Below are 25,298 nucleotides of genomic sequence, written 5' to 3'. Positions count from 1 at the left end.
TAAGTACCAGGGCAAGTGTTGATTAGTTCAAACAATGAAACTACATCTTGTAAATTAATCAAGTGAAGTTATCACTTGGCTAAACTTTCAATAGTCTATTAACATTCTCCAGGATCCATCTGTCTTGTGTGCAGGCCAAATAAAAAAGTTGAGTGGCGATGAAGTGGGAATCACCACATGGCATCTTTCAAGTCCTTGATGGTGGCTTTAATCTTCATAAGCCCTCTAGGGACATACTAATTTTATTTACTTTTTTCCTAGGAAAAGGCAGCTCTGACCCTTCCATTCAGTCAGGTACTACGTATTCCTGTCATAAATATGCATTCCAGAGCTAGAGGAAGACATATAGGACAGATCTGAGAATGCACCATGAGTCAGGATGGAGCCCAAGCCCATTAATCACCTGATCTTTGTAAGCCTCAGACTGGGCAGCTAAAGAGACATTGTGGTCTCCTGGAATCGGTGTTATGGAGCACATTTTAACTCATCCCATCAAGTATGATTGTTTCCTTTCCCTCCTGCATAGTTACTCTGCTAAGGGCTGTCAATCTCTTTGGAGAGGATGGGAGAAAGATGAACAGAACACATTTTAGGTAGGATAAAGTGATGGCTCTGCCTTGCATTCATTCAGCTCAGTTCTTAGAATTGACTAGGAGATATTACTCTGATTGTAGAACTTGCGTTCGAGCTTTTTTCATGTTCTCTAAAACCTTTCTGCTTATATATATATCATGGTAGGCTTCCTAGTGTCCTTCTACAAAGGCTGGGATTAAGTAGCCAAGGCCATGGATCTCCGTAATTTACACTATGCTGCTTGCTGCTCTGTCTGTTTGCCAGAACTGTGATGCTTGACGCTGACCACCTTGATGCTGCTGCTTGGCCCTTGCCTTCCCAGTCAGTTCTTCTCATTGCATTTACATTTTCCACTTGAGTGACAGGTAGTCCTACTCTATGGGTGAGTCTACAGAAACACAGCTTCACAGAGCTCCTCAAAGACCCTGGGTAGCCCCTTATGAAGTGCTCCTTTTGAAGCACTGGCTGGTGAAAGGCCTACCTTCTGGACAAGTAGGCAAATGCACTCTACCAATCCAAGCTCCCTAAGCTTCTGAAGTCTTTCACTGGGCATCTCCACTTCACGCATACTGATGCTCTTTGATGCTCTTTTGGCGCATGTGGCAGTCAACAAACCAAACAGACGGTGCTTTTCTTACTTCTCTAAACTGTAATAAAATGTATCTTCTCTGTTTAATGGGCCCATACTGATGAACTCCGTCTGCAGTTGGAAGGCTGCACGGGTTTAAGAAAGCACTCAGTGTGCTACTGCCTTCAGGTACCCAGCACACACCCTTCTTGCAGCTAAGACATCCTTGAAGGACAGCCCAGTTGGGTTCTGTGAAGGAAGAGACACAGATAAGACTATGAGGGCTGTCAGCTGAGTCTACTTTTGCAAGAACTGAAAGGAAGCTAAAAGGGCAAGGAGAAAGGACAAATCTTCAGATTAAGATTTAAAAAAAAAATACAAGCAAAAGAGAAAAGGGAAAGAGAAAAATGGCATAAGTGGCTAACAAGAAACTCCATGTTTATCTGTGAGAAGAGCCCTGGCTGTGATGAAAGACAGAAGCCAACTCCACACATGCCTCGCTGCTCAACTCCCTTCTCGTACAACCTAAACAAACTGAAAAAAAAAATCTTTTCATCTGTCTATCATCTGTGGGTGTGGGGTGTTGTTTTGGTGTGCCACAGAGCACATGTGGAATTCAGAGGACAACTCTTGGGAGTCGGCTCTCTACCTTATGGAACTGAGGATAGACCTCAAGTTGTCAGGTCTGTACATAAGCAGAAGAGTGCTTTATGTATACCTGTAAATCGAAGTTTTTTGGCAGTCCTAATAACATCTGTAGAAAGGAGGGAAGCCATTTATCCAGTTCTAAATAGGTGAGAGAAATCAAACCAGGTGTGGTGGTACCACATTTCACTTTGCAACTTAGAGCATTAAGAAAAGAGGGGAGAGGAAGGGAGGGGAGCAGAGAAAAATATATTGCTCAATAAAATCAATAAAAAAAAGAAAAACACTAATGCTTTCATTTAGCTGTACCATGGGTCAAAAGAGGGCCGATATGAGCAATCTGGAGTGCCACAGAATAACGTCAGAGGCCTAGGGAAACTGGAAGGGTAGAGTATATTCACCTGCTCCGAGTGGGAAGGGGTGGTGGCGCAGAACAGGAAGAGGAGGAGGGAGCCATGGCAGCAGCACCAGTGGAAAAGTCATGTTCCAGTTGCTGTTTACTGTTGATACAACTAAAAAGTTGTGGGACATCTAATTAGGGGAGGCTGTGACTGTCTTGGCTTTCAGTTTAACATCTCATACGATGTTAATTTTATATCCTGCAATACAAAGCACGCAAAATGGAAATTTGGAGTCACAGTTGTCTATTTAACATGCCTGCAATAGACGACTGTCTTGTCGCCATGTGTGTGCTGTGCAGCACCCTTGGTAGTGGGCATCTCTTTTCTTGATAGTTTTGTTAATGTGCTGTGAAAGGCATTTTGTGTGTGCAGCGCATGTCATATAGGCCCGAGACCTGCTGTGACTTCTGGGATGATGAATTAGCATGTGAGGATGTTGGTACTTCATATTTTCTTGCAAAAATTTGCTTCCACGTTTGAAGATGTAAAGTCACTGGAAGATATGCTAATAACGAATCACAATATGTGACTTCTAGATCTTTCACATGTATGGTAAAAATTGTGTACAAACCAAAATGGATGTGACTGGTCCCCAACACAATCTGTAAAAGTTTCAATTGTAAATAAGTAAATACATTCAGGCTAATCTAAGTTTATTTCCATTTGACTTATCTTATCCTCTTATTCACTCCCTAGAATTCTGCTTGCAGAAAGTAGATCTCTCAGGTGATTCTTGTGGTTTGTAACATGCCTTCTCATGGGCCTACTTTGTGCAATACTTTAGGGATTCTGATCGAACTTGAAGTTGGTTCTCTGTCTAGAAATCAAAAAGGGTGGGGCCTTAGGAGAGGTCACATTATCCTTCCTGGGGCACCTCAAGAGATAACACTAATTTTTCCTCAGGCAATGAGGACAGCCAATGTCTGCAGACAGACAGGTAAGGTTCAATACCTGTGTAGGCGGGCAGTCCCTTGCAGGGGCGGGAGGGCCAAGCAGCATGGTAGTGGGTACAAAGACCACTCTGTTGTAGGGCACAGGAAAGGGGAGGACATTGAGAGAGGGTACTTCCACTGGCAAACAAATCTCATCAGAGTTTAGGAGCTCAGTGTCTCATGCCCCATTAGTCTTCACAAACAGTTCTATTCCGATTTAATGGATCCCCTCTTCTCCTTCTCCCCTGGCTTCAGCCATTCCTTTCCAACTAATGTCCTTCTCTCTTTAACAGTAGATATCATGAAAGGCTGTGTTCAACTTTTGTTATAATTCAGTCAACTTCATGACGAGGGCATGTTTACTTTTCAGCAATTTGTGCATTGGGACTTTTGGAGAGAAATTTTGACTCTGGACAAACTTCAGTAAGTTATATGGGGCTGGGGCCAGGACCTCTTAGTCCCGAAGATTTGCAACTAACCAGCATCATATTTCTTGGTTCTCCAGAATGTTTGAAAGTATAATAGACAGAGCCACTAAACTCCTTGCTTCTTATGAGTGGTGAGCCAGGAATATGGAATACATTTATCTTGTGTACCCCTTCAATTTACACGTAGGCTCCTGGTTCTCTCTGTACTAAGTAGAACCCTGAACATTTTCAGTTTCATCAGATTAGAGAGTCAATTCTAGAAATCTTAAAAATCAATTAAGGAAATTCATCCTTCAGATCCAGTTCCTTTAGAGTCATTCTTGATACCAAAATATGTATTAGTTGGAGTTCTCTAGAGGGAGAGAATCAATAAGATACGTAATATAGACATATGAGAGGGGATGAAGGAAATTTGGCTCATGCAGTTAGGGCAGTGAGAAGTCCTCTGACAGGTAACCTGCAGGCTGAGGACACTAGAGTGCTCAGAGTGGGGCTCAGGATGAGTGGGAAGGCCTTAGAACCTTAAAACTTAGACTACTGGTCTAAGCCCTGGAATCCAAATGCTAGGAAGCCTACAGTTCTGATGTCCAAAGCTGGAGACGGCCCTATCTAGCTCTCAGGTGGGGATGCTAATGCCTATTTTCCACCTGTGTTTGTTCTTTCCAGTCTCCAACCAATTTGATGGAACCCACTCTCACTGAGGGAGAATTCTACTCAGACGCACACACTGAGCTTCTCTGGAAACACACATCACCATTCCTGAAACAATGCTTTCTGGGTTTCTAGGCAGTCCTTTACGCAGCCAAGGTAACTGTTAGGATTAACTATTACAGCAGGCAAGATGGATGTCTATGGTTTGAGCTTCTGATCCCAGTGGAGTAAAACATGGATGCTAACTGTCTTAGTGTGTGTTTGTGAAAGCTTAAGCTTTCACTCAGAACAAAAGCAGACAGAGAATTCCAGACATTCTGAAAAACACCTCTGCCCTCTGTCCAGACTTGAAATGAAATGGCTTCTTAGGAGGGAACACCTGCTAGGACTAGGGAGAAAAGCCAATGAAATCTGAGGTTGATGTCTTTAAATCCTCCTACATTGTAAACCTTTGAAGCACCTTTTAGGAACTGCATTTTTTTCCCTAAAGCTCTTTCCTTACAAATTTAGCTGCTGCCCTATTGTAACCCTTTCCATTGTTCCCTAAATCTGGAGAACAAAAATACACAGATGCTAGATCCATAGGTGGGATACAAAATAGAACAGAAGAATGTACCTAAATTCAGAGTTATCCAGTCTGAGCTTGGATTTGGATAGGCCTTAAAGAGGTGCCTATATAGTCAAATATAGTTGAGAAGTCAAGGCTTTCGCTTTTCTGGGAAAGAAGTTCAAGATTTAAAATGTGTTTATATAAAAGCTAGCACCTTCTTTCTTGTCTCCTTTCCTTCTCATCTCCATATCGACATGCACTGACTTTACAGGAGAAAATAAAATTCTCACTTCAGTAATTGTAATGAGACAACCCAACTCTCTAGAATACCATTCTTTTAGAAATTGTCAGCTGGTAAGAGTTACAAAAATTAATCTGTGAGTCAGGAAACACTGTTGTTTAGATTTCAGTGAGTGAGAAATAAGATCCCATAGTGTTAGGTAGATAAGTTTTCCTACTGTAATTACCACACAGCTTCCAAGACACTGAACTTTCTTCCAAACTTAGGTGCAGTTTTGTTTTGAATGTTTCTGAAGCAGAACTTCAGATTCGTGCACACAGATGTGCTCTGCTGTGTCTTCAAAACACAATGCCGCCTCCATATGATAATGAGAATTAACGGGAGCACTGCTGGCAGAAAGAGGCAGAGTCTCTCTTTATGGAAGCTGTGAACTAGAACTGTTACGCATTGTCTGACTGAGCAGCGCAGGCCTTCCACCTCAATACTTTGCTAGATGAAGGGTTACATGGCAGCTTAGGTGATTTGTGTTGGCCATCTTGAGACACTAAGTAGCTGTAAGTCATATGACCTCTTATGGTGACTCATTATAGAATCGGCTTCATGTATATTACATACTTGTATTCAAATGCCCATGTGTTATTCAGGAACATAACTGAATGAATACATATGAATGAGGAAAAATTATCTTCAAATACAAAATATAAGATTAAATAAAAAAGAAAATGTAAGTCCTTTCTTGTGCTAAGGTGAACATTAGGCTAAGCAAGTGCTGAAGTGTTGACAGAGCTCAGCAGCCTTGGGAAGCAAGTGGAGCAGAAAGCACACTCCCCAGTTATGCTCATCGGGAACACCTTGCTTTAATTTTATTATATCTTCATACCTTACTCTGTAATATTTACAATATCTACTTATAGAGTAGAGTGAAAGGACTGAGTTCTAATAATCTTTATAGCCATGTTCTTACCATCTTGTCGCACTTTGTCAGTTTGGTTTGATTTGAGTCTTATGGCATTCCCCCAAACACAATCTTTGTATTGATTCAAGAGGCTGGTCATTTTGCCAATCCCCACATATACTGTGGTCATCATTCACTTGGGGGATGGTAGCTTGTGCGATGGAGTCTAGGGCACGCTAGGCCAACTTAGTACCACCAAGTTACATTCCCCAGTCAACATTCATTCCTCATTCTCCTGCTCCACTCGTTACGAGTTCTGAAGTTACTAGGCTTTTTTTACTTACCAAACCTTATATGCCCTCCATGAAACCTATTCAAAACTTTCCTTTCTCTGGGATGTTTATTAAGAAACTCCTAGAGTTTATACTGAGCTCTTCCTACCTCCCACTGACTGGGAGTTCTAAGTGGAGTTACTAATTTCTGGTTTGTTATCATAAAAGTAAGAAAACTTTTATGAGAGTCCTCCTCTTCCTCCTCCTGTAGGTAGAAGTGTTAAGTGTTTGTATATGGATATGAGCTCCTCTGTCCCAGAGACTTCAGAACTTATTAAGTCATAGAAGGAAGTGTTTTATTTTTTCAATTTGGTTTTCTCAAAGAAATTAATTTGGGCTCTTTCTGAGATGTGAAGTGGGAGTTTGGTGCTTTGAAATTAGAATGAGGTAATATTACTGGGAAGAAAACCCATCAACTTCCTTTATAATATTAAAGGCATCCAAGCATGGTGGCTCATGTCTGTGATCACAGGACTCAGGAGGCTGAGGTGGGAGACTCATCAGGTCAAGCTGTGAGATGAACTCTTATCTCATCGATAGCCACAAAAACAAAACAAAAATGGAAGAAGTCAACTTGTACACAACCCTCTGTAGGGTATTGCTTGTCACACTTTTGGAGACTGGACATAAAAAGGCATTGACTGATTTGAGAGAAATAGTGATCTCCTGGGACTTGGGCTCAATGTTGATGACATCTATAATTACAGCGAGTGAAGTACTTCCTAGAAGTTTAAAGAATTATACTCAACTGCATCCTAAGAGTCAAGCAATGCCAATGTCATAGCTCACTGTGGAAAAGGATCTGGCCCCTTCCCTAGATTTTCCATGTCTTGAACAGATCTAGAGAGGGGACGAGAGTCTTGAGACTACATTAGACTTCTGCAAAACTTGGTCACAGGAGTCTTAGGTTTAATTTCCTTGAGAAAAACAAGGAAATGGTTCTCACACTTGAATGTTGAGGAATCAATACCTTCTCCCTTTTCATTTGTGCCTCTCTTACTGCTGTAAGATAACTATGTCTCACCTACTGCCATTACAACTGCAGGCACAAGCACAACCACAAGTTTCGCTAACTGGATCCCTAAAACTGTCTGACACATTCCCTCCAAAGTGCTATGTCTTCTCTAAGTACCTGTTTGCACAGTTCTCCATGACACTGTACAGTCATTCCTGACAGGGAGTGGCATGCTCAGGGCCTATTTTCTCTAAGGTGTGCCTACTAGTTGTTCTAGGGGCTCCTTCTAGTCCCCGATGGCCCATGTCTGCTCTTCCTCTTGGGTGGGTTTTTGTTTGTAATTTTCGTACTTGCTCTTATTAATTAACCCAGTTTTGTGTTTAATATGAACTTAAGGTTTAACGCAATTGGTTTATGTATTCATGTCTTTAATACTACACTCATTTGTTTATTATTTCTAATATATGCCAAGCTATTCTTATCCTCCTGACTCCATTTGTCCGAAGACACAGCTCACCAAATCTGTCATTGAAGATTTGACGGGCTGCAAAGCTGAGTTACACTTACATGAAATGGGAAGAGACAAGCAATGTGGGAAATGGCATAGAAAACTATGAGGCTCAACTCTTGCCTGACCCAGGGAAGCCGATGCCCTTGGTAGTAGATGCTAGGAGCTATTTATCAACGAGTGTTGACAACTGGTCTTTATATTTCTGTTAACAGTGTCAGGGGTTGTTTAGGATATTTTCCCTTGCTGGCCACTGGGTGTCCTCATTTACAAAGTAAATATGCAGCATTTAGAGCAGGTCACCAGGGAAAATAAAAGCCACTAGTTTTCGCTCTGGCTTTTCACGTACTGGGTCTAAATTTATTGCTAAGCTCACAGCCAGGTTATATATTAGGAATGTTTTAAAAAGTCTTCAGTTTGGACTGTTAAAGTTTTTAACCAAAAACAAGTTATTCAGTGTCCAGACAGAAATTGAAAAGGCTCTTCACAGAGGGGACTGTGATCCAGTCATTAGAATGAACCCTTATTCGTCTGCAAACTGGCATGGGAGTGTGACTATCTACAGAAATCCAGCCCAGAGAAGCAGGAAAGATCTGATCTTAATTTATTCTTGAGAGAAAAGAGAACACCAAATATCTCTATGGGATATTTGTTAGATTCTGTTTTTATCTTGACTTTTCTGAAAACTAATTAAAAATAATAATGAGAAAGATAAAATATGTCCTTTGTCTGAGAAACCCAGAATAATGTGAAAAATAGCACAGTATGCTGGGTCAGTATCATGACTATTAATCACTTCACATTTAAAGACAGAGAATCAGTCATTCCATCTATAAATGAAGATGCTTCATGGGGATTGTCATGGGACAAGCCAAATAGAGTATGCAGGCACCCTGGGCTCCTCAGATGAGAAACTGTTCACGAGAGGAACTGAGGACATTACTAATATTTTGTGGTTGCATCACAGCTGTGTATGACTTGCCTCTGGTGGCAGATAGGAATCAAGGCCAAAGCTTGTACAGCCAACAAATATTTCCTGGCTTGGTCATTCCAGGGCCCTAAGGTCAACATGCTCTCGCAACCACTTTTCAAGCGTGGTGACCGCATTTTCTGCTTTTCTACAATTGTCACTGTCTCTTCACTTATATTTCTGAAGGAATTTTCTCCTTTTCACAGCAGCAAATATGTCTGGCTCTCTATCCTGCTATTCCTCCAAGTGGAGACAGAGCCACTATTAAGGGTAGAAGGGGACTTGCCTTCAAATGTCATACTTGGCTAATTAGCTAATCTTTCTAAAAAGTAAACTTCACTGGGATGATTTTTTTCACTAGTGTACATCTCAGCTTAATTATTATTCTCTGGCATGTCATTTTGGTATATAAATTATCAACATGACTCTGTGCCATAACCAGTAATTTATACAGATAATATCAGGGAAAGAGGAAGCTCTCAGAGCTATTCACTGTTTTTCAGAGATGTTCTTGGCGTTACCGGCTCTGCTTACTAGGCCTTTTTGTTTGTAAAGGACCACCCACTCCTGCTGCCAGTGCAGCAGTCTATGGCTCTTAATCAATGGGTAAGTGCACAACAATGCACAATAGCTAGGTCACTTTCCTCCTGTGACTGCACAGAAGCTTTCCAACGCCTTTGCAGTGTATGGAGAAGTCTCTCCTTTACTCTAGAGATCTTTATGTTCTTAGGATTTAGACTGTTTTCCAAGTCTTTAATTCGTAGAGCCATGTTTGAACTACGGTAACCCTGAAGACACATATCTGCAGAGTCCTTCTGATTGTATTTTATCCCAAGTGCTTTCCCATTTTGGCTTCCTTGGTTTGCTCCTCTAATGTCACTTGCAGAACTTCGTGAGGCTCTGCGGCTGAACACTACAGAGCACAGACCTTATCTGATGTGCCGGCGCCTGCTGTGGCCTAAGACACACTGGCGTTTTGTTCTTAAAGTGCGGGACTGATGTTCTGAAACCCAGACTCCAACACAAAGGAGATTATTAGCTCATTTTAAGTGCCTATTTTCTTTCCTCCCAGCCTCCTCCTACCCACCCCAATACTTCCTTAGTCTTATGTGCTCACAGCAGATGGCAACCATATTCCAAAGCTGAGTATGTACAAAACTGTGCCATGGAGGACAGAGTGGCTTCAAAGTTAGCCTTTCTATTCAAGTGGGATGGCAGAGACTTCTGGAGCAGTGAACTCATCTCTCACTCACTTAATCCTCTATTCATTCAGCCGGGAATTTGTTTTCCTACACATCTTTCTACTGTCCAGTCAGTTGAAGGAGGGTGGGCGTGAAGCAACTCTCTTGAGGGCCCTTCCAGCAGGAAGGCACTAAGATTTCATGCCAAGCTCTTCTTTCCCTGGGCCAGCTCTGCCTGCTGCTGATCAAATCATGCCATTCCCAGGGGAGGAGCTTGGGAGCACTGTGTGTGGGGACTGGATTTCTCAAGAACTGTCTTCTTGCTACACTAACAGTTACATGCTGTGTTCCTCAGACAAAGACTGGACCTGGGAAGAAGAGGACAGAAGACGAAATGATTGGGGCTGCAGGAAACTGTACACCACACGGCAGTGAGGGGACATGGAAGTGGGGAAACCTTTCATTTTGTTATTGCAAGGTTTTCTAGAGCTTCCGCTTAATCATCTGCTTGAACATCTTGAAAAGAAGTATCTATTTCCATGATATCTATGAAAAAACAGGCACCAGCTTATATTACAGAGCTGACCTTAACCCTGATATATTGTTATTAGAACCAAAATATGTAGCAGTCTACACCCAAGGGAAAGTGTTCTGTTTTCCCAGCATACAAACCTGAGGTTATCTGTGATGTAATTTGTTATGTAGGTCTGTTGAGTGGAAAAGTTCAATTCAGTTTATAGTCTGGCAATATGCTCAGTAACATCCTTCCCTGAGCTCTCCCTACCGCCTTCATTCATCCAGTCTGCAAGCATTTGCTGAGCACCTACTATGGCTAAGCACTTTCCTGGACCATAGAGGTTTAGGAGTAGACAAGACCAGATTTCTGTACGTGGGGTTTCTGCTTGGACTAAGTAGTATTCAATACTGCAGGGGGGGGGCTGAAGATTGAGAGGTAATGCAATTACTTAGCACCCAGAAGGCACCAAGGCCAATCAGTTCTCAGCAGGACAAAAATAAGAGCATGAATAAATAAATAAATATTAACATATGAAGTTACAAAAGCTAGCAGAGGAGTCTTTGAGATGGCGCAATGGACAAAGATACTTGCCACTCAGCCTGATGAGCTGAGTTCAATCCTGGACCCATATGTTAGAAGGAAATAACTAATAAATTGCTTCCTGGCCTCGACACACATGTTGTGGCATATGATTGTGTCCACATACAAGCATACACACACACACACACACACACACACACACAAAATAAGTGCATGCAATTTTTCTTCTTTTTTAAAGCTTCCAGGGCATGAATGGTATGGCTGTAACCAATCTCTTTCTGATTGAATTTGAGGCCTGTTCCACAGCCCAGAACTCAAGCCTTGTACAATAAACCTTGTTAAGAGCTTATGGGTGGGAGATCACAGGTCCTAGAGAAGCCCACCACCATCACTTTGGTAAACGGACATGTGATCAAACTGCCTTTTAAGCCGTACTGTCTTATATACACAGATCAGTGCTGTTCTCAGCCTTCATCAGTGAGATTTGTTTTCGCAGCAGGCACTGGTTAACCAAATTCATAACTGGTTGAAGTGCTGAGAATAAGGGAAGGAAGAGTGCTCAGCCTTTACTGGGACATCTACCACTCCCTCCAAGACTCAGGGAACATTGTGGAAGGGACGAACCAGAGGGTAGGAGGGCTACTGCAAAAGGAGTGCTCTAGAATGACAGGGCCATTACATTCGTGAACCCAGGGCAACTGTGGTTACCCACAGAAGTCCTGCACAAGACTGGATTCCTCAACATTTCTTCATGGTAGGGGAGGGGTCCCATAATTCCCTAAGGAACTACTGACATTTAATGCTGACTGGGAAAAGTGGTGTCACTTTCTTCAGTGGTGTAGCCTATACTCCATGACATAACCTGTCACCAATGCTCATACAAACAACCCTAACTAAATTCACTGAGTCTCTCTCTCTTACACACACTCTCACACACACTCACATTAAAGGAAGAGGTGAAATTGCTGGGTAAAATTGAAGGGTTTCAGTGGGAAAGGTAAGGGGATGAGAAGATAATGTGTATATGTATGAAAATAACTAAAATTCTTTATATACATGTAAGAAACTATAAAATATATATTTTAAAATTGTTTCTTGGCTATATATTATTATATTGTTAAAAATTAATTATATATTCTCAATAACAAAATTATATTATATATATATATATATATGTACTGGTACTAATGTTATTTGGATAACAGGAATTGCAGGGTGCTCCTTCTGACTCCTTCTGAATTTTCAAACATTCTTACTGAGGGTTTGGACCTCTGCTACCAAAAAATGTTGTCTTAAGCTTCCTTCTACTGTTAGATCGACTCCTTTCTTGGCTACAATGTTGAGAGTTCAGACTGCAACACTACTACTTTTTTTTTCCCTTTTGGATGGGATGGTAGCTGTGAAGATCGTTATCTTTTGAGCTACACATATATTTTCTCTGTAAATATTGTACCATCTAATTTGCGTCTTTGGATTCCGCTGATTAGCCATCAACATGTGATTTAAGGAATTCTGCACACAAGATGCAGAAATCATGACTCAGGAAGCTAACGTCTTAAAGCTCTGACTTGGGATGTATACAGACTCACACATAATCTGCTTTGGCTTTCAATCTGCAGCTATTACAGGGAGACTTGAAGATCAAGTTCCTCCATGTGTGTCTTTGCAATTCTACACCCAGCAACAGAAACACTCAGGGTGCAAGAAAAGCAAATGTCCAAAACCATCTCTACATAATACCCAAAACTATGTGGGTACCAGAGGACGGGAAGGGGACAAAGCCAACGAACCTAAATGAATTTCGTGGGGTTGCATTTTCCTTTTAACTACTGGAAACTGCTTTAGAGATGAAGAAGGCAGAGTTGGAGAGATGGCTCAGTGGTTAAGAGCACTGGCTGCTCTTCCAGAGATTCTAAGTTCAATTCCCAGGAACCACATGGTGGCTCACAATCACCTATAATGAAAGCTGGTGCCCTCTACTGGCATGTAGCCAGCAGAACACTGTATATGTATAATAAACAAACCTTAAAAAGAAAGAAAAGAAAGGAAGGAAGGAAGAAAAGAAGGAAGGAAGGAAGGAAGGAAGGAAGGAAGGAAGGAAGGAAGGAAGGAAGGAAGGAAGGAAGGAAGGAAAGAAGGAAGAGAGAAAGAAACGGGATCTGGGCAGTGGTGGTACACACCTTTAATCCCAGCACTTGGGAGGCAGGGGCAGGCAGATCTCTGTGAGCTCAAGGCTATCCTGGTGTAAGAATGGAGTTCCAGGACAGACAGAACTGTTACAGTACAGAAAAACCCTGTCTTGAAAAACAGCAATAACAACAACAACAAAAAAAGCAAAACAACAACAACAACAAAATAAAAGAAAAAGAAAAAAGAAAGAAAAATAAAGAGATGAAGAAGGTAGCCAGGTCAGGTGACAGAGAGTAATCCTCTACTCCTTCAAACGCATTTACTTTTCTAACTGTACCTGATTTTGAATGACCTCAAGATACTCTAAAGCCATTATGAAGACTGAAGACTGTCTTTCAAAGAGATAGTTTTCTTTTGGCTTGTATTTCTGTTTGCAAAAGGCTCTCTGATGTAGAAGAACAATGGTCTATCTGTTTCAAGGTCTGGTTCCTGTTCTCTTCATGTATTTGGACTTAGAAAGCTTACACGGGGCATGTGCAGATCTGACATCTGGGAGAAAGTAAAGCGCTTTCCCTCCTCCATCATTTGAAAACCTCCCACTGATGAGAATGCAGGGGTGCATAAGGAACTCTTGAGAATGCTACCATCCAGCACTAAGGTCCTATTCTCACCCTTCCTCCCACCAAGGAGAAAGTGTCCACCAGATAATGTCCTTATCTATAAAGTGTGATCTTTTATAAGAATGCTATGACAATGTATTTGACACACTGGACGCTTACTAAATATTAGTCCTCTTGCATTTTTAGGAAAGTAAATCAACAATGTAGAGGTTTATAAAAAAAGGCAAAGACATCAGTGGAGGGGCTTCCTGGCCTGAATTCTGAGGGACAAGAAGAGGGGAATTGGCAGGCTTTCTTCTACAGACTGAGGATGTAGAGTTCCAGTGGTTCTCAGGAAGTATGGGACTTGATACAACTGTCATCCTAATTTGAAACATCTAAACTGACATTAGCATGGTAGCACCTGTCTGTAATACTCCAGAGGAGGAGGCAGGAAGATTCCAAGTTCAACTCTAGCCTGGACTATGAGACCCAAAATATAAAAATAATAGAAGATGAGGAAGGGGAGCAGCTATTAGTTGGTGGTCAAAACCACTGAGGATTGGCTGTTTATCTGGTGCTAATGCTGTTTTGGGAAGTTTACAAACAGCACTCTACCTAATCTTTCTTGACAATAACCTACGGAATAGATACTATGGATACAAGGAAACAGAAGTAAGGATAGTCATTAAAAGCATGTAGACTGCATTCATAGGCTAAAATTCATGTATAACTAGACCCTGAGAGTGAAAAAACATTTCCTCAACAACCCTTGGTCAAAGCTGTAGCCCATGAACCAAGAAATTCTACAGCGTAGTCTGTTATCACAGCTGTCCTGCCTCTTGGGCAGAGTGAAGGACCCTGAAAGTCATCAGAAGTCATGCTGAATTTGGAAACATGTGGAACCTCCTCTCCTTGGATCTAGCTTCCTTTTGGAGGGCAGGTTCAAGGAGGGAGATGCTGACTGGCCTCTGTTTTTTCCTTCTCACCTCCTGACCTCGGGTCAGAGCTTCAACTGTCCAGACAAACAGTGAATATGCACATGCATCCTCTTCTCTGGGAGCTCACATACCTGAGAGAGAGGCTCACTTCTTGCAACCAGCGAAGTCTAAGGCCTCTGGGTCAGAAGTGTGCTGTGGAGTGGGATGGAGCCAGAATTATCCTCTGCCTAAAGTGTGCTTGTATTACTCTCTAGGAGGCAGGTCTGCTTGAGAGCATCTCTCAATATCTTTTTAAAAGATCAGTTATTTATTTGGGGTGTGTGTGCGCATGTACTTGTGTGCATGCATGTACACGCATTTGGGAGCCAGTGAATGCTAGATAGGGTGATGGAGCCACTGGAGCTGAAGTTACAGGAGTTTTTGAGCTGCCCAATGTGGGTGCTGGAAACAGAATTCTGGTCCTCTAAAAGAGCAGCAAGTGCTCTTACCTGATGAACCATCTCTCTGGCCCCATCTCTCAGTATCTTAAGGTAAGATTCTCAAGATGTCAGGCAATCCCAAGGTCCTATTCAGGTTACGAGAACTAAAGGTCAGCAGTAAGATAGGATGGATTTGGTTTCTGGAGCATCTCTCAGAATTGGCAACACACCCAGACCCTCAGAATCTTCTCCGGAAAAGGCAGGCGTTTTTTTCTTTAAGGGTTTCCACTCAGAGTCTGCACATTGCTTTTTCATCGGACAGTTACACTCAGCATCTCGGGTATGCACAGGCCTATCTGTTCCATTGTCTCTTTTCCATCTAATTCCTGACCATGGTATGAAGAGAGTAGAGACAGCAAATGATTAGATGGCAAAGTTCATCTGGTGATCACTTCCTAAAATTCCTTAATTGGTGTTCTATCAGGCGTCCTTAAAATTTCTGTATGCTCTGACTTCTGATGGTGATATAAAGGTGAAGACAGGAATAATGTTGAGATGGCTCGGGCAAGGTAAGTAAGAGGATGCTTTCGGGACTGGAGAAGACAGGAAAACCTTCTTCCTGGCCAATTTACTATCAAATTTAAAGACATTCTGCCTTGAGAAATTGTGTAGAATGTTCAAGATTCTTCCTTGTGGTTGTTCAAATAATTTCCAGTGATGATAAAATACTTTTCATTTAGTTTTGCAGGTAATTTCATAACAAAGTAACATTTGATTACACTGGCTCCAGATCACTATCTTGAAGTAGAAGCAATGTCAGAAACTCCGTGTCCAGATGGCAATGGCTTTTGAAATGTGTTTAGCTACTAGTAAAAGTAAATACTCTAAGTAGTCAGGTTTAAATCTCATTGGTCTGAAAAATAAAGCTGAGGATGCCTCCTGATGTTTGATACAGAGGCGTGTTTGCTGTTCCAAGTAACTATACAGCTATTTGTATGGGGTCTCTCAGCCAAGGAAGACGGAAGGGATACTTTAAAGCATTATGTTTCAAATAGCATTGTTAGAAAATTTAAATACTCCAAGTATCTGATCAGGTGATGTGGGTGTCAGTGAAGCTATCCTAGGAGACATCCAACAACAGTTATAAAACATTTGCTCTCATTAAGCCAAAGGAAAAGAGAGTGGCAGGTGAAGAACCAGTGCAATGGTGTCATCCATGCCTGACCCTCTGGGCCTTCAGTTCCTGTCACAGCCTGCCTATTAGCACTGTCCTATGAGCGAGACCAACTCTCTCTCACTGTACCTACTAAAGGAGTCCTTCTTCATAACCCCTCACTGCCCCACCTCCTACACCCACCCCCAGCTCCTAAGAGGGCTTGGGAGTCTGGCAACTTAAAAATACTCATGATCCCACCTTTGAGTTACTTGCCATTCTTTAAATCATTAAATTTCTTTTAAAAAATTGTTAGCAAATGTTGCTTTATCATTTATCTTGCTTGTCCCTGAACACCTCTGGATCATAAGAGGTGTGTGTGCTTGTGAGATAGAGAGACACCTGATTCTGCTCTCAGGACAGCCACTCTTAGGTGACCTTTGCCCAGTTCGCTGCCTCCCTGCTGTCTGTGGCTGACCATCCCTTCCCCAAGATCCCTCACTCTCCTGGTCTTCTCCTATCTCTCAGATCTTTTCTTCTGTTTTGTTTTCCTCCTTTGAAGATTCTTTGTTCTCTTCTTATCACTCAATGTAAACATTCCCCAGGTTCTATTTCCCCCTTTTTCTTTCAACAAAGTCTTCTTTAAAGTTTCCTGTATTTATGGCATAAATTATGGCCTCTTGGTCAAAGGGTTTCCTACCCCTAATTTCAAATATTTCTGTGTAATCTGGGACCCCATTTGTAACTCACTATCCTGCTGCCAGTGGGGATACCTCCTGTTTCATGCTTTATGATGTATAAAATGAAATCTCTTCTCCAAAACCTTCCGCCCTCTTGCTGGGGCTTAAACCCAGTGCCCCGGGCATGCCGTGCAAACTTCCACCATTGGGCCATATCTTAAACACAGTGCCCTGAGCCGTATCTTTAGCCATGCTTCTTTTCTTCTTCTGTGGTTTTTGCTTGCTTGCCCGTTTTTTTTTTTTTTGTTTTTTTTTTTTTTTTTTGAGAAAGAGACTTGATAAGATGACCAGACTGACCTTAAACTCACTTTGCTCCCCAGGCAGGTCTTGAACTTGTGATCTTCCTGTAGTAGCCTCCTGAGTGGTTAAGACTGGAGTAGACCTGTTCCACTAGGCCCAGATCCCTAAACCTCCTGCTTTTGGTATCTTGGTAGTGTTACCTATGATAATTTCCATTCTCTATTTAGTAGCAGTAGTCTTCCAGAGTTTTCACCCCTATCTTAGTCTGCCGAGTCTGGATTCCTGAGGTCTCAGTTTACTCCTCCTCCTCTTATCCATAGCTCCCTTCAGGTTACCAATGGTGTGAACTACTGACAATGTCTCTTGAGCTTTCTCCTTTCTCCAGTTGGCCTCTCTCATCCCTGTATGCCCCACATACCGGCTGCTAAGTTAGGCCTTCCCTAAGCGGAGTTTTGATGGTGAAAAGTTTCTTTAAAACCCTTCCTGAGGCTTTTAAAGTTTTGAAGTAGAGTGCAAACTTGTCATACTTTACCTGAATGCCTTACATTCAATGAAATTTTATTCACCTTTCAAAAGAGGTCAGTTGGAACCTCTTTGATAAACTTAAGTAGATGTTAGTGGATTATAGTATATTACATAACGACTCTGAATTCTAAGATAATGGTGTTTTGAAGACATAGACTAAATTCTAAGACTGTTGATGGCAGACCTTCGGGTACCCATAGAATGTATAAAGTACACGGACACATGTACTCTACACACAAAAGTTCAGCAAGTGAATGGTTGCCGAGGGTCACGGTGCCGGGGATGCATTTTAAACCACCCTGTAGGACAGTCCTTTCTGACAGTATCTGCTCCTTTTCACACAAATCTAAATCTCCAAGCACTGGACCCCAGCTGGCAAACTGCATCCTGTAGAGCACCAGGCCTGAGGCCCTCTGCCTTGCAAACATCATGACTGACTGACTGGCAAACAGTCCTGAGTCTGCTGTTCACAGTGAGTTCTCCAAGAGGCATACTGACTCGGAACCAATGCTACACTCAGTGAGCGAAATACAAGAGCCTACAAAGATGTCTTAGAAAGAAAAAGTGTGACCCTAAGCACAATAAATACAAACAATAGACAATCAGAGCAATGACAAACAAAGAAACAAACAACTGGCCTTTTAATGGGTAAGTGCTGCACTCAGCATTAAAATCTCGAAATAGGAGGGTATAAAAGGTAACAAAAATAACCCCAAAGACATCATATGTCAACTAACTCAGAGGTAGGGAGGTGACTTTTTAAAAAGGGAAAGACTCTTTTAAAGAAATAAAATCCACATGTACTCAGTTAATAGAAGGGCAAAAAAATCAGTTTACACTGTTAGGAAGGAAAAGAAGATAAACACTAGATTCCTTTTGGAACTTGGAAGAGAAGGGAACTCGGGCACTCTGGAGGCAGCCGTAGCACCTACTTCCATTACCAGTGCTCTCTTTACTACTTAATTGATACATAATTTATTAGGAAATTAATTAGTCAAGCCATCGGATGGTAACTATCTGTGCTTGTTATTCCCCTCTCCCTAGTTGGGCTGCATTTCTCCTGCAGATTAGTGTGACCCCAAAATGTTTTCAGGATTGTCCAACTTGTCCTAAATTCCATAAATAACTCTATCAGAGGGTGCTGGATTTTTTTTTTTTTTTGCCATGTCTCTATTACGGTTCTTCACAGATGGACCATTTTTGTCCTTCCAAAGTCTAAGAATAACTCTTTCAGTTATCAAGACATACCAAAATCCAGTTCAGCTGCCCCCGTGGGATTCCAGTTAGTTTAGACACATCTGCTGAGAAACACGCATCAGAATCCAAATGAAGTCTTTGTTTGATTATACATTTCGAACATTTATAGAGGTTTTCTGGGGCCAAAATAGTTTTCATTTTTTTTTTTGGCACCCCAGAGATCTTCAGTTACAAACACTGCCTTCTGAGCACCTCCAACAGAAACCCAATCTTTCCATGTGAACAGGTGCCTCAGGAAGGTTTTGGAAGGCTTTACACTGAATCAGCTTTCCGATTGGAAACTTTCTGAACACGCAGTCAAATTTGCCAGAGAGACCTTCAAACTTGCTTGAGCAGTTTTCACTCATACAGACATACATTCACACTTAGAGACAGCCCAAGTACAGCAAATCAGAGCCCTGAAAAACTGAAGTTTCTTTCTTAAAGGTTAAATACCATATGCAACAAAACTGAGCAAAAAGGAATGCATGACAGGAAAGAATGAGCAAGTAGCAGGAGGATCCTCAATGAGCATGCTCCCTCCCACCCCCCACTCAAGGCTGGGCTGGGGTTTAAGTCACACACCTTTCCAGAACAATTTTTATGTCTCCTAATTTCCATTACACAACCAAGCACTTGCATTTCAAAGACCATGTCACGGCACATTGCTAATGATCCCTTTTACTCACAATCCCGTTCAGTTATTTTGAGACATGCCCTTCTCTAACACAAATGGGTCAACCAGATTAATATGCACAGGAAGAAAACACTATTCTCTAAATGAGACGTTCTTTTGTAAAGTCCACCTTTTACCTAAATTCCCTATAACTCCCCACCCCCACTAGTTTGAAAATACACTTTGGTCATTAGAGAATAAAATAACCTTTAAATTCTGAAGCCTCAGGAATTAGGAAAGTCACTCCTCCACTGGGCAAGCCTGGAATTCATGAGGGAAAATCTGCTTTCAAGTTGTTCTTACGGCCCAGGACCAGATGCTCCAAGGTGGCCAGAAACCTTTGTCTACACCCACTTAGCAGATTTCTGGCTCTTTATCAGGGACTCAGAGGTTTATTTGCAGAAATGAATCATTTCCTTCAAAGTCTCCCTTACCCTATTTACATGCTTGCATATTCCTTCCATTTTGTTTTCCCCCTACAGCGTTTCTAAGGAATTAATTATCTAGAAGAACAGGAACATACAGTAAGTACATCTGAGATCCAGGATGGGACACAGTATGTCATCTATTAGGCCTGGCTAAGACCAGCAGCTGATGCTAAATGGGAAGGAACATGCACCAAATGTTTTTTAATCACAAAGTTAGTAATTAATTGCTCTTTAAAATACATTTTATGCTTCTTTCTGTCTGTGTACATGAAATGCACATTTATTACATGCCAAAAATTACAACATTATGGTTTAAATGTGACTGGCACGGAAATCCGGAAACCAGAACTAATGTCCCCACAGCAACTTTAATCCTGTCTGCGTGCACATGCAGAGCATGTCTTCCGTTACAGGATAATGCACAGAGATGGTTTGGGGAGGGGCGCTAAAGGCTCACATTCTCAACTGGAGTTCCAGAGAGCCACAAAGGGTGAAGGCTGCTTCTTTCCACAGACATGGCTAAAAACAATGTTCTCCTGCCGGTGTTGTGTAACCATGCAATGAAAGAGTCTGCTGTGATGCTGCACTCGGCACTCAAGGGGACAGTTTCTGTTGCTGTGGGAACCTGAACTTTGCATTTCCTGACTTGGGGGTAATTAAAATGTCAGCCTTAATGTGGCATTAATGGAGTTTGCCATAAAAATCCTCTTTGTTTTGTTCTCTCAGAAATTGCTTAAAAGTTCAAAATGATCCAAGTGTACTAAAAATTTAATCACAGGGCCTTGGATGAGTGAAGAGAAGTTGAAAGAGAGAAGGCCAGGGAAGATGGCAGGCAGGAGACGGGAAAAGAAGAACCCACGGTCTCCTCGACAGCAGGCAGCCCCAGCAGCACCATGCTACCTACACAGCTAAACTTAAACCCACCCACGCAACAGTTTGGTAATGTGTAAAGGTTAAATTAAAAATAAATAAAAACTGTTAATGCATAAAAGCATCTTGGCAAGGACACAAGAACCAGACAGTCTGATGAGTCCCGCACAGAAACACTGGAAGGTGAATGACCTTGGACGTCAGCTTCAGAGGAGAGGAACTAGCGCAGACCTCCAGCAGAAGCAGAGAGGGCCACCAAAGGGAGAAGTGCTTCTCCCTTCCATGGGAGGGAGCCTGGTCTGGGGCGGGGAAACAAGATGGAAGAGATATGCAAGGAAAAATTCTGGTTGCTTCTATCTCACACGTACGATGTGATGGGCTACATCTTGACAGTTGTCAGGACAGGCTCTTCATATGGAGGCCTTCATCTGTGCTACTGACACCGTTTTGTCCTGTTGAAGTACACAGCCTGCTTGGTGGGCTAACTGCTCTATCAAACACCGAGGGCTCTTGCACCCTTTCTCTTCCCAAATTCAGCTTAATGCCTTCTATTATCGTCATCTGAAGCTGTTTACCATTATGCTTTCAGAAATGGTGTAGAGGTGACAAGCTCCATGGAAATGGTAGAATATTGCTGAGAGGAAATTGTGTTGGGGAGTGCACTGCCAAACAGCATGCATTTCTGTGGCAAGATAACAACAGCATCTCGCTGAAGCAAAGCCTATCCGACTATGCGACTTCTGCTTTTGGACATCACTAGGATCTTTGGCCAGGGCAGAAGTGCCACGGCATAGCAGGTTACATAGCCAACTGATCAGTGAAGGTGCTGGAATGGTCATCTCTCCATGGGTATATGCAAAAGCACCGTGGCTTGTCACCTCTCCTAGTTACAGCAGAGCTGACTTCTCTTCTGCAGGAACGATTTATCTATTGTGTTTTTTATAACCACATCACCATTATGAGTAACCACACACTTCCAGGATGCCTGTTCATAGCTAGGAATACCATCTTTGTGCTTTGAGCAGAGAGTTCTGGACAATCAGAATGAGAGCAAACTGGTAAACAGCACCCACGTGAGCACACTGCAGCAAATCCTTCCTCAGCGAGGTGTCAGGTCTCTCAGGTCTCTCATCTGTAAATTGGGAAGAATCATGCTGACGGACAGGAAGCCATGACTAAGAATAATTTTGCTAAGCACACAACAAAATAAAAAGGTGCTATGAAAACTCAAGCACTTGTGAAATCTTGGAACACCACAGACTGGTAGAATGTTCCTGAAGTTAAAGAGACTAACAAGTCAAGGACACTATTTTTAAATGCCCCAAATCTGTTCATTCTAAATAGGAACTGAATATTTTACCTTAAAGAAATTAGGCTTTTAAATTAATCTATGGTAAGAATGACATTTGAAAGTAAAAAAATAAAAAAAAAATCCTCTTGAATGCAAGAAGAGCATCCAAAAAATTTAACAGCTTAAAATAAACTCCTTTCCTGTCTTCTCTCAGGCAATCTCCAAATGGACAGATTTCTGTGAATCTTTCCTAAAAACAATCTTCCTTTAAGTGTAGGCTCAAATCAGGACAAACTACAATCTAAATATGTTTAGAGAGAAGTAGAATCCGTTTTAACAACAGGTCGGTGTGGAGAAGACTTACACATCTTAATGGCAAAATCAAAGTGACTTTCGAGACAGCGAAGATTAAGTTTCTCCTCCCATTTCAGTCTCCTTCCAACTGCATTCACACACCCGACTGAGCTCCACTCTGTCGGCTTCCACAGGGCTGTAGTGACAGCACCTTCCTGCTGTTCCTTCCACATATGCCAGGCTAGTAGGGCAAGCGAGGCCTGGCCAGATGATGCTTACTGCAGTGTGAGGAGCACGGTGGCTTTTCTAATCAGCAAAGCTTTCATTTGACTGTACCAGATTTTTGGGCTAGGGCTACCCCATGCAATCTTCTCCATTGGTATGACGGGAAGCCAGGTGATGAAGGTGCACACTGAGACTCCAGCCTTTCACCAGAGGGAAAGCCACCTTCCTGGTGGGCAGGGGCAGTGGACACATGTCTGTGGGGCACTGTGCCATGCTATTTTCAAGTTCTTCCTGTAATTACTATTAGGCTGGAGACTTCCAGGCAAGAAAGCCCAAGGACGTGACCATGATGATGGTCCCCGGGATAAAGTCCCTGCTTCCGTCCTCTACTCTAAACAGAAGCTGCAAGTTTGGCTGCACAGATCACATGACACTGAGTGACTCAGATCTCATTTTCTTACCATTTTCTAGTGACAGTTGGAGTGTGGCTGAAGCCCAACCCCTGCCCCAGCTCACATCCCCTGTCTAGAGGCTATGATGGCAAAGTGAGTGGGGGAGGGAACCGCCCAGATTCACCCTTTGTTCTCCTTGAAGAATTTTACATTTATTCTGTGAGAGCAATAACAGCAAGAGATTTCCTAATGGAGATTTTTTTTTATTATTATTTTAAATTTTGTCTTGGAGGAGCAGGATAAATGGAGCCCTTTTGGGAAATAAAGCTTTCCTGGTATATTTAACTCACTCTATTATGCCAGCTCTCTGCCTGTTACCAGACACCCTGTGGAGAGATCAGTTCAGAAGAGTTGTTGGGCATCTTGAAGCTAAAAGGAATACTTTTTTGGTTTGGTATTGTCAACACATGTGTTCCTCTCTCAAGTACTGGGTTACACTCGAGAAACGAAAAACAGCCTCCTAACGTGATTTATCAACTTTCTTAAAATAGAATTTAAGAAGTGACTTCTAGATTAGTGAGAAGATGGCAAAAATAAACACCAAAGAAGTGATTTCAATAGTGACGATTCTCATTAAGTGCCCATTTCCAAATTTAGCCCGTAGGCAGTTTTTTTAATTAAAAAATATTTTTAACCTGCGTTCTTATTGGCTATGAGAAGTCTGGGTGGCTTTTGGATTCTTGGAAGCCATTCTCTTTTCTTCTGTAAATGTATGCTATCCTTTAACCACTTCAAAATAAATTAAAAACTGGAAAGACCGAAATTCAGCCAAGCTACATGAGACTCCAATAACTAATGCAAATCTGACTCGGGTTATGTAATTTGGAAACGGTTGTTTCCTTGTGTCTCACTGGCCTTCTGAGTCCATATTTGGTTGTTCCATTTAGTAACGGTAGAAGTGCTGTTACTGAGAGCAAGAATAATCAGTAAGCCGCAATACAACTTCTTTTTGTGAGTTTCTCGTGAAAGAGAATGTGACCCATGTAACTAATCAGCATTTCGAGGCCAAATGCCTGGTCATCTGGCTTTAAAAGTTGCTCTGGCTTTGAGAATATATATAGATGCTGGCTGGATCAAAATGGCGGCATGCTACTCTTGACTACTCTGGAAGACCAAATGGAAACAGCTTGCTCTGAATACAAAACAGCAGGAACCCCGGGGCGGGGGCAGAAGCACCATGCCAGGCACTGGGGAGACACGGTCACCTCACTGGCGTACTCACAGTCAGACGACCCGGTGTGAGCGTGAGAGTTTGTCAGTGAATGTGTTGAGTGGATGAGGGCTGGGTCTGGAGACAAAACAGCTTCAAAGTTCAGGCAGGGAAGGCCCGGCTTGGCGCTGGATCCACCCGGCTGAGTAATCTCATTCTCCTCAGATGCCTTCTGGTTTTCAGCTGTCTTGGGTTTCTTCCTGAGAATAAACAAAGGGCCCTTTGAAGGAACTGACTGCATATTTGGGAAAAGGCATTTTTAGAATCTGTTAAAGATAACTTGATTTTTTTTTTCTGAAGGGGGATGGGAGTGAGTCCAGTATGTCCCTTGTTTTAAAACAAGCTGATTCTTGTTTTTTTTCCCTCCAGTAATGGCCTAACTGGGAACACATGAAAGCATATGGGCCAAGCAAACAGCACCACATTTGGACTCTGTTGGCTGTATAAAAAGACCCTGTCCCAGAACTTTAGACAGCTTGAGCTACGTATGGCTGACATTATCCAAGAAAGCATCCTGTCCCCCTTAGAGCTTTAACATGGTCTGGAAAAAATACTGTGGAGGTTTACCGTTCTAGCATTTGTCGGGAAGCTTAGAGACAGGCCCGTGGAGTAATGGGAAGAGCAATGGACTGGGAGTCGGGAGACTTGAGCTACGGTACTAGCTGTGCCTGCAACTTGCTGTGTGGCTTTGGGTACCTCACTTCACCTCTCTGGGCGTCAGTTTCCTCATCTGAAAAATAAAGGGCTTAGATTAGAGGACCCTACAAGGTTCCTTCTGGCTTTAAGTCTGTTCTTGGAGCACATTGTGGAGTATCCCACTTTCCTGTACTTTAAGTCAATTCATAATTCAAATCAGAACCTCGATCTGCAGGCTGTACAGATGAGAGGGTGGTGTATAAAGTGAAGAGTGATTAGGAAAAGCTCGGGTTCCTGGAGCTAAGCAGGGAAGGAGCACACAAATACTCTCCACCCTCCTCTTTCT

At 42.3% G+C, this 25,298-nt stretch overlaps 1 protein-coding gene across 40 annotated transcripts in view; it reads right to left on the bottom strand.

Moving 5' to 3' along the window:
• Zbtb20 (zinc finger and BTB domain containing 20) overlaps nucleotides 1–25,298 on the bottom strand; it is a 758,948-nt gene that overhangs the window by 18,503 nt on the left and 715,147 nt on the right. For 35 of the 40 annotated variants that reach the window (XM_087900141.1, XM_048422822.3, XM_087900155.1 and 32 more), the window contains one exon: nucleotides 24,329–24,516. The exons of 1 other annotated variant lie outside the window; for it this stretch is intronic. In XM_087900141.1, the coding sequence (XP_087756267.1) occupies nucleotides 24,329–24,516 (188 nt within the window). Of the gene's footprint in view, nucleotides 1–24,328; nucleotides 24,517–24,883; nucleotides 25,047–25,298 lie in introns of all 40 variants that reach the window. 4 more of the 40 variants (XM_048422838.3, XM_087900197.1, XM_087900198.1 and 1 more) reach the window with 1 other exon arrangement.

This window comes from Myodes glareolus, chromosome 2 (genome assembly GCF_982192425.1).
Source record: "Myodes glareolus chromosome 2, mMyoGla1.1, whole genome shotgun sequence".
NCBI lineage: Eukaryota > Metazoa > Chordata > Mammalia > Rodentia > Cricetidae > Myodes > Myodes glareolus.
This window is presented reverse-complemented; position numbering and strand designations above follow the sequence as displayed.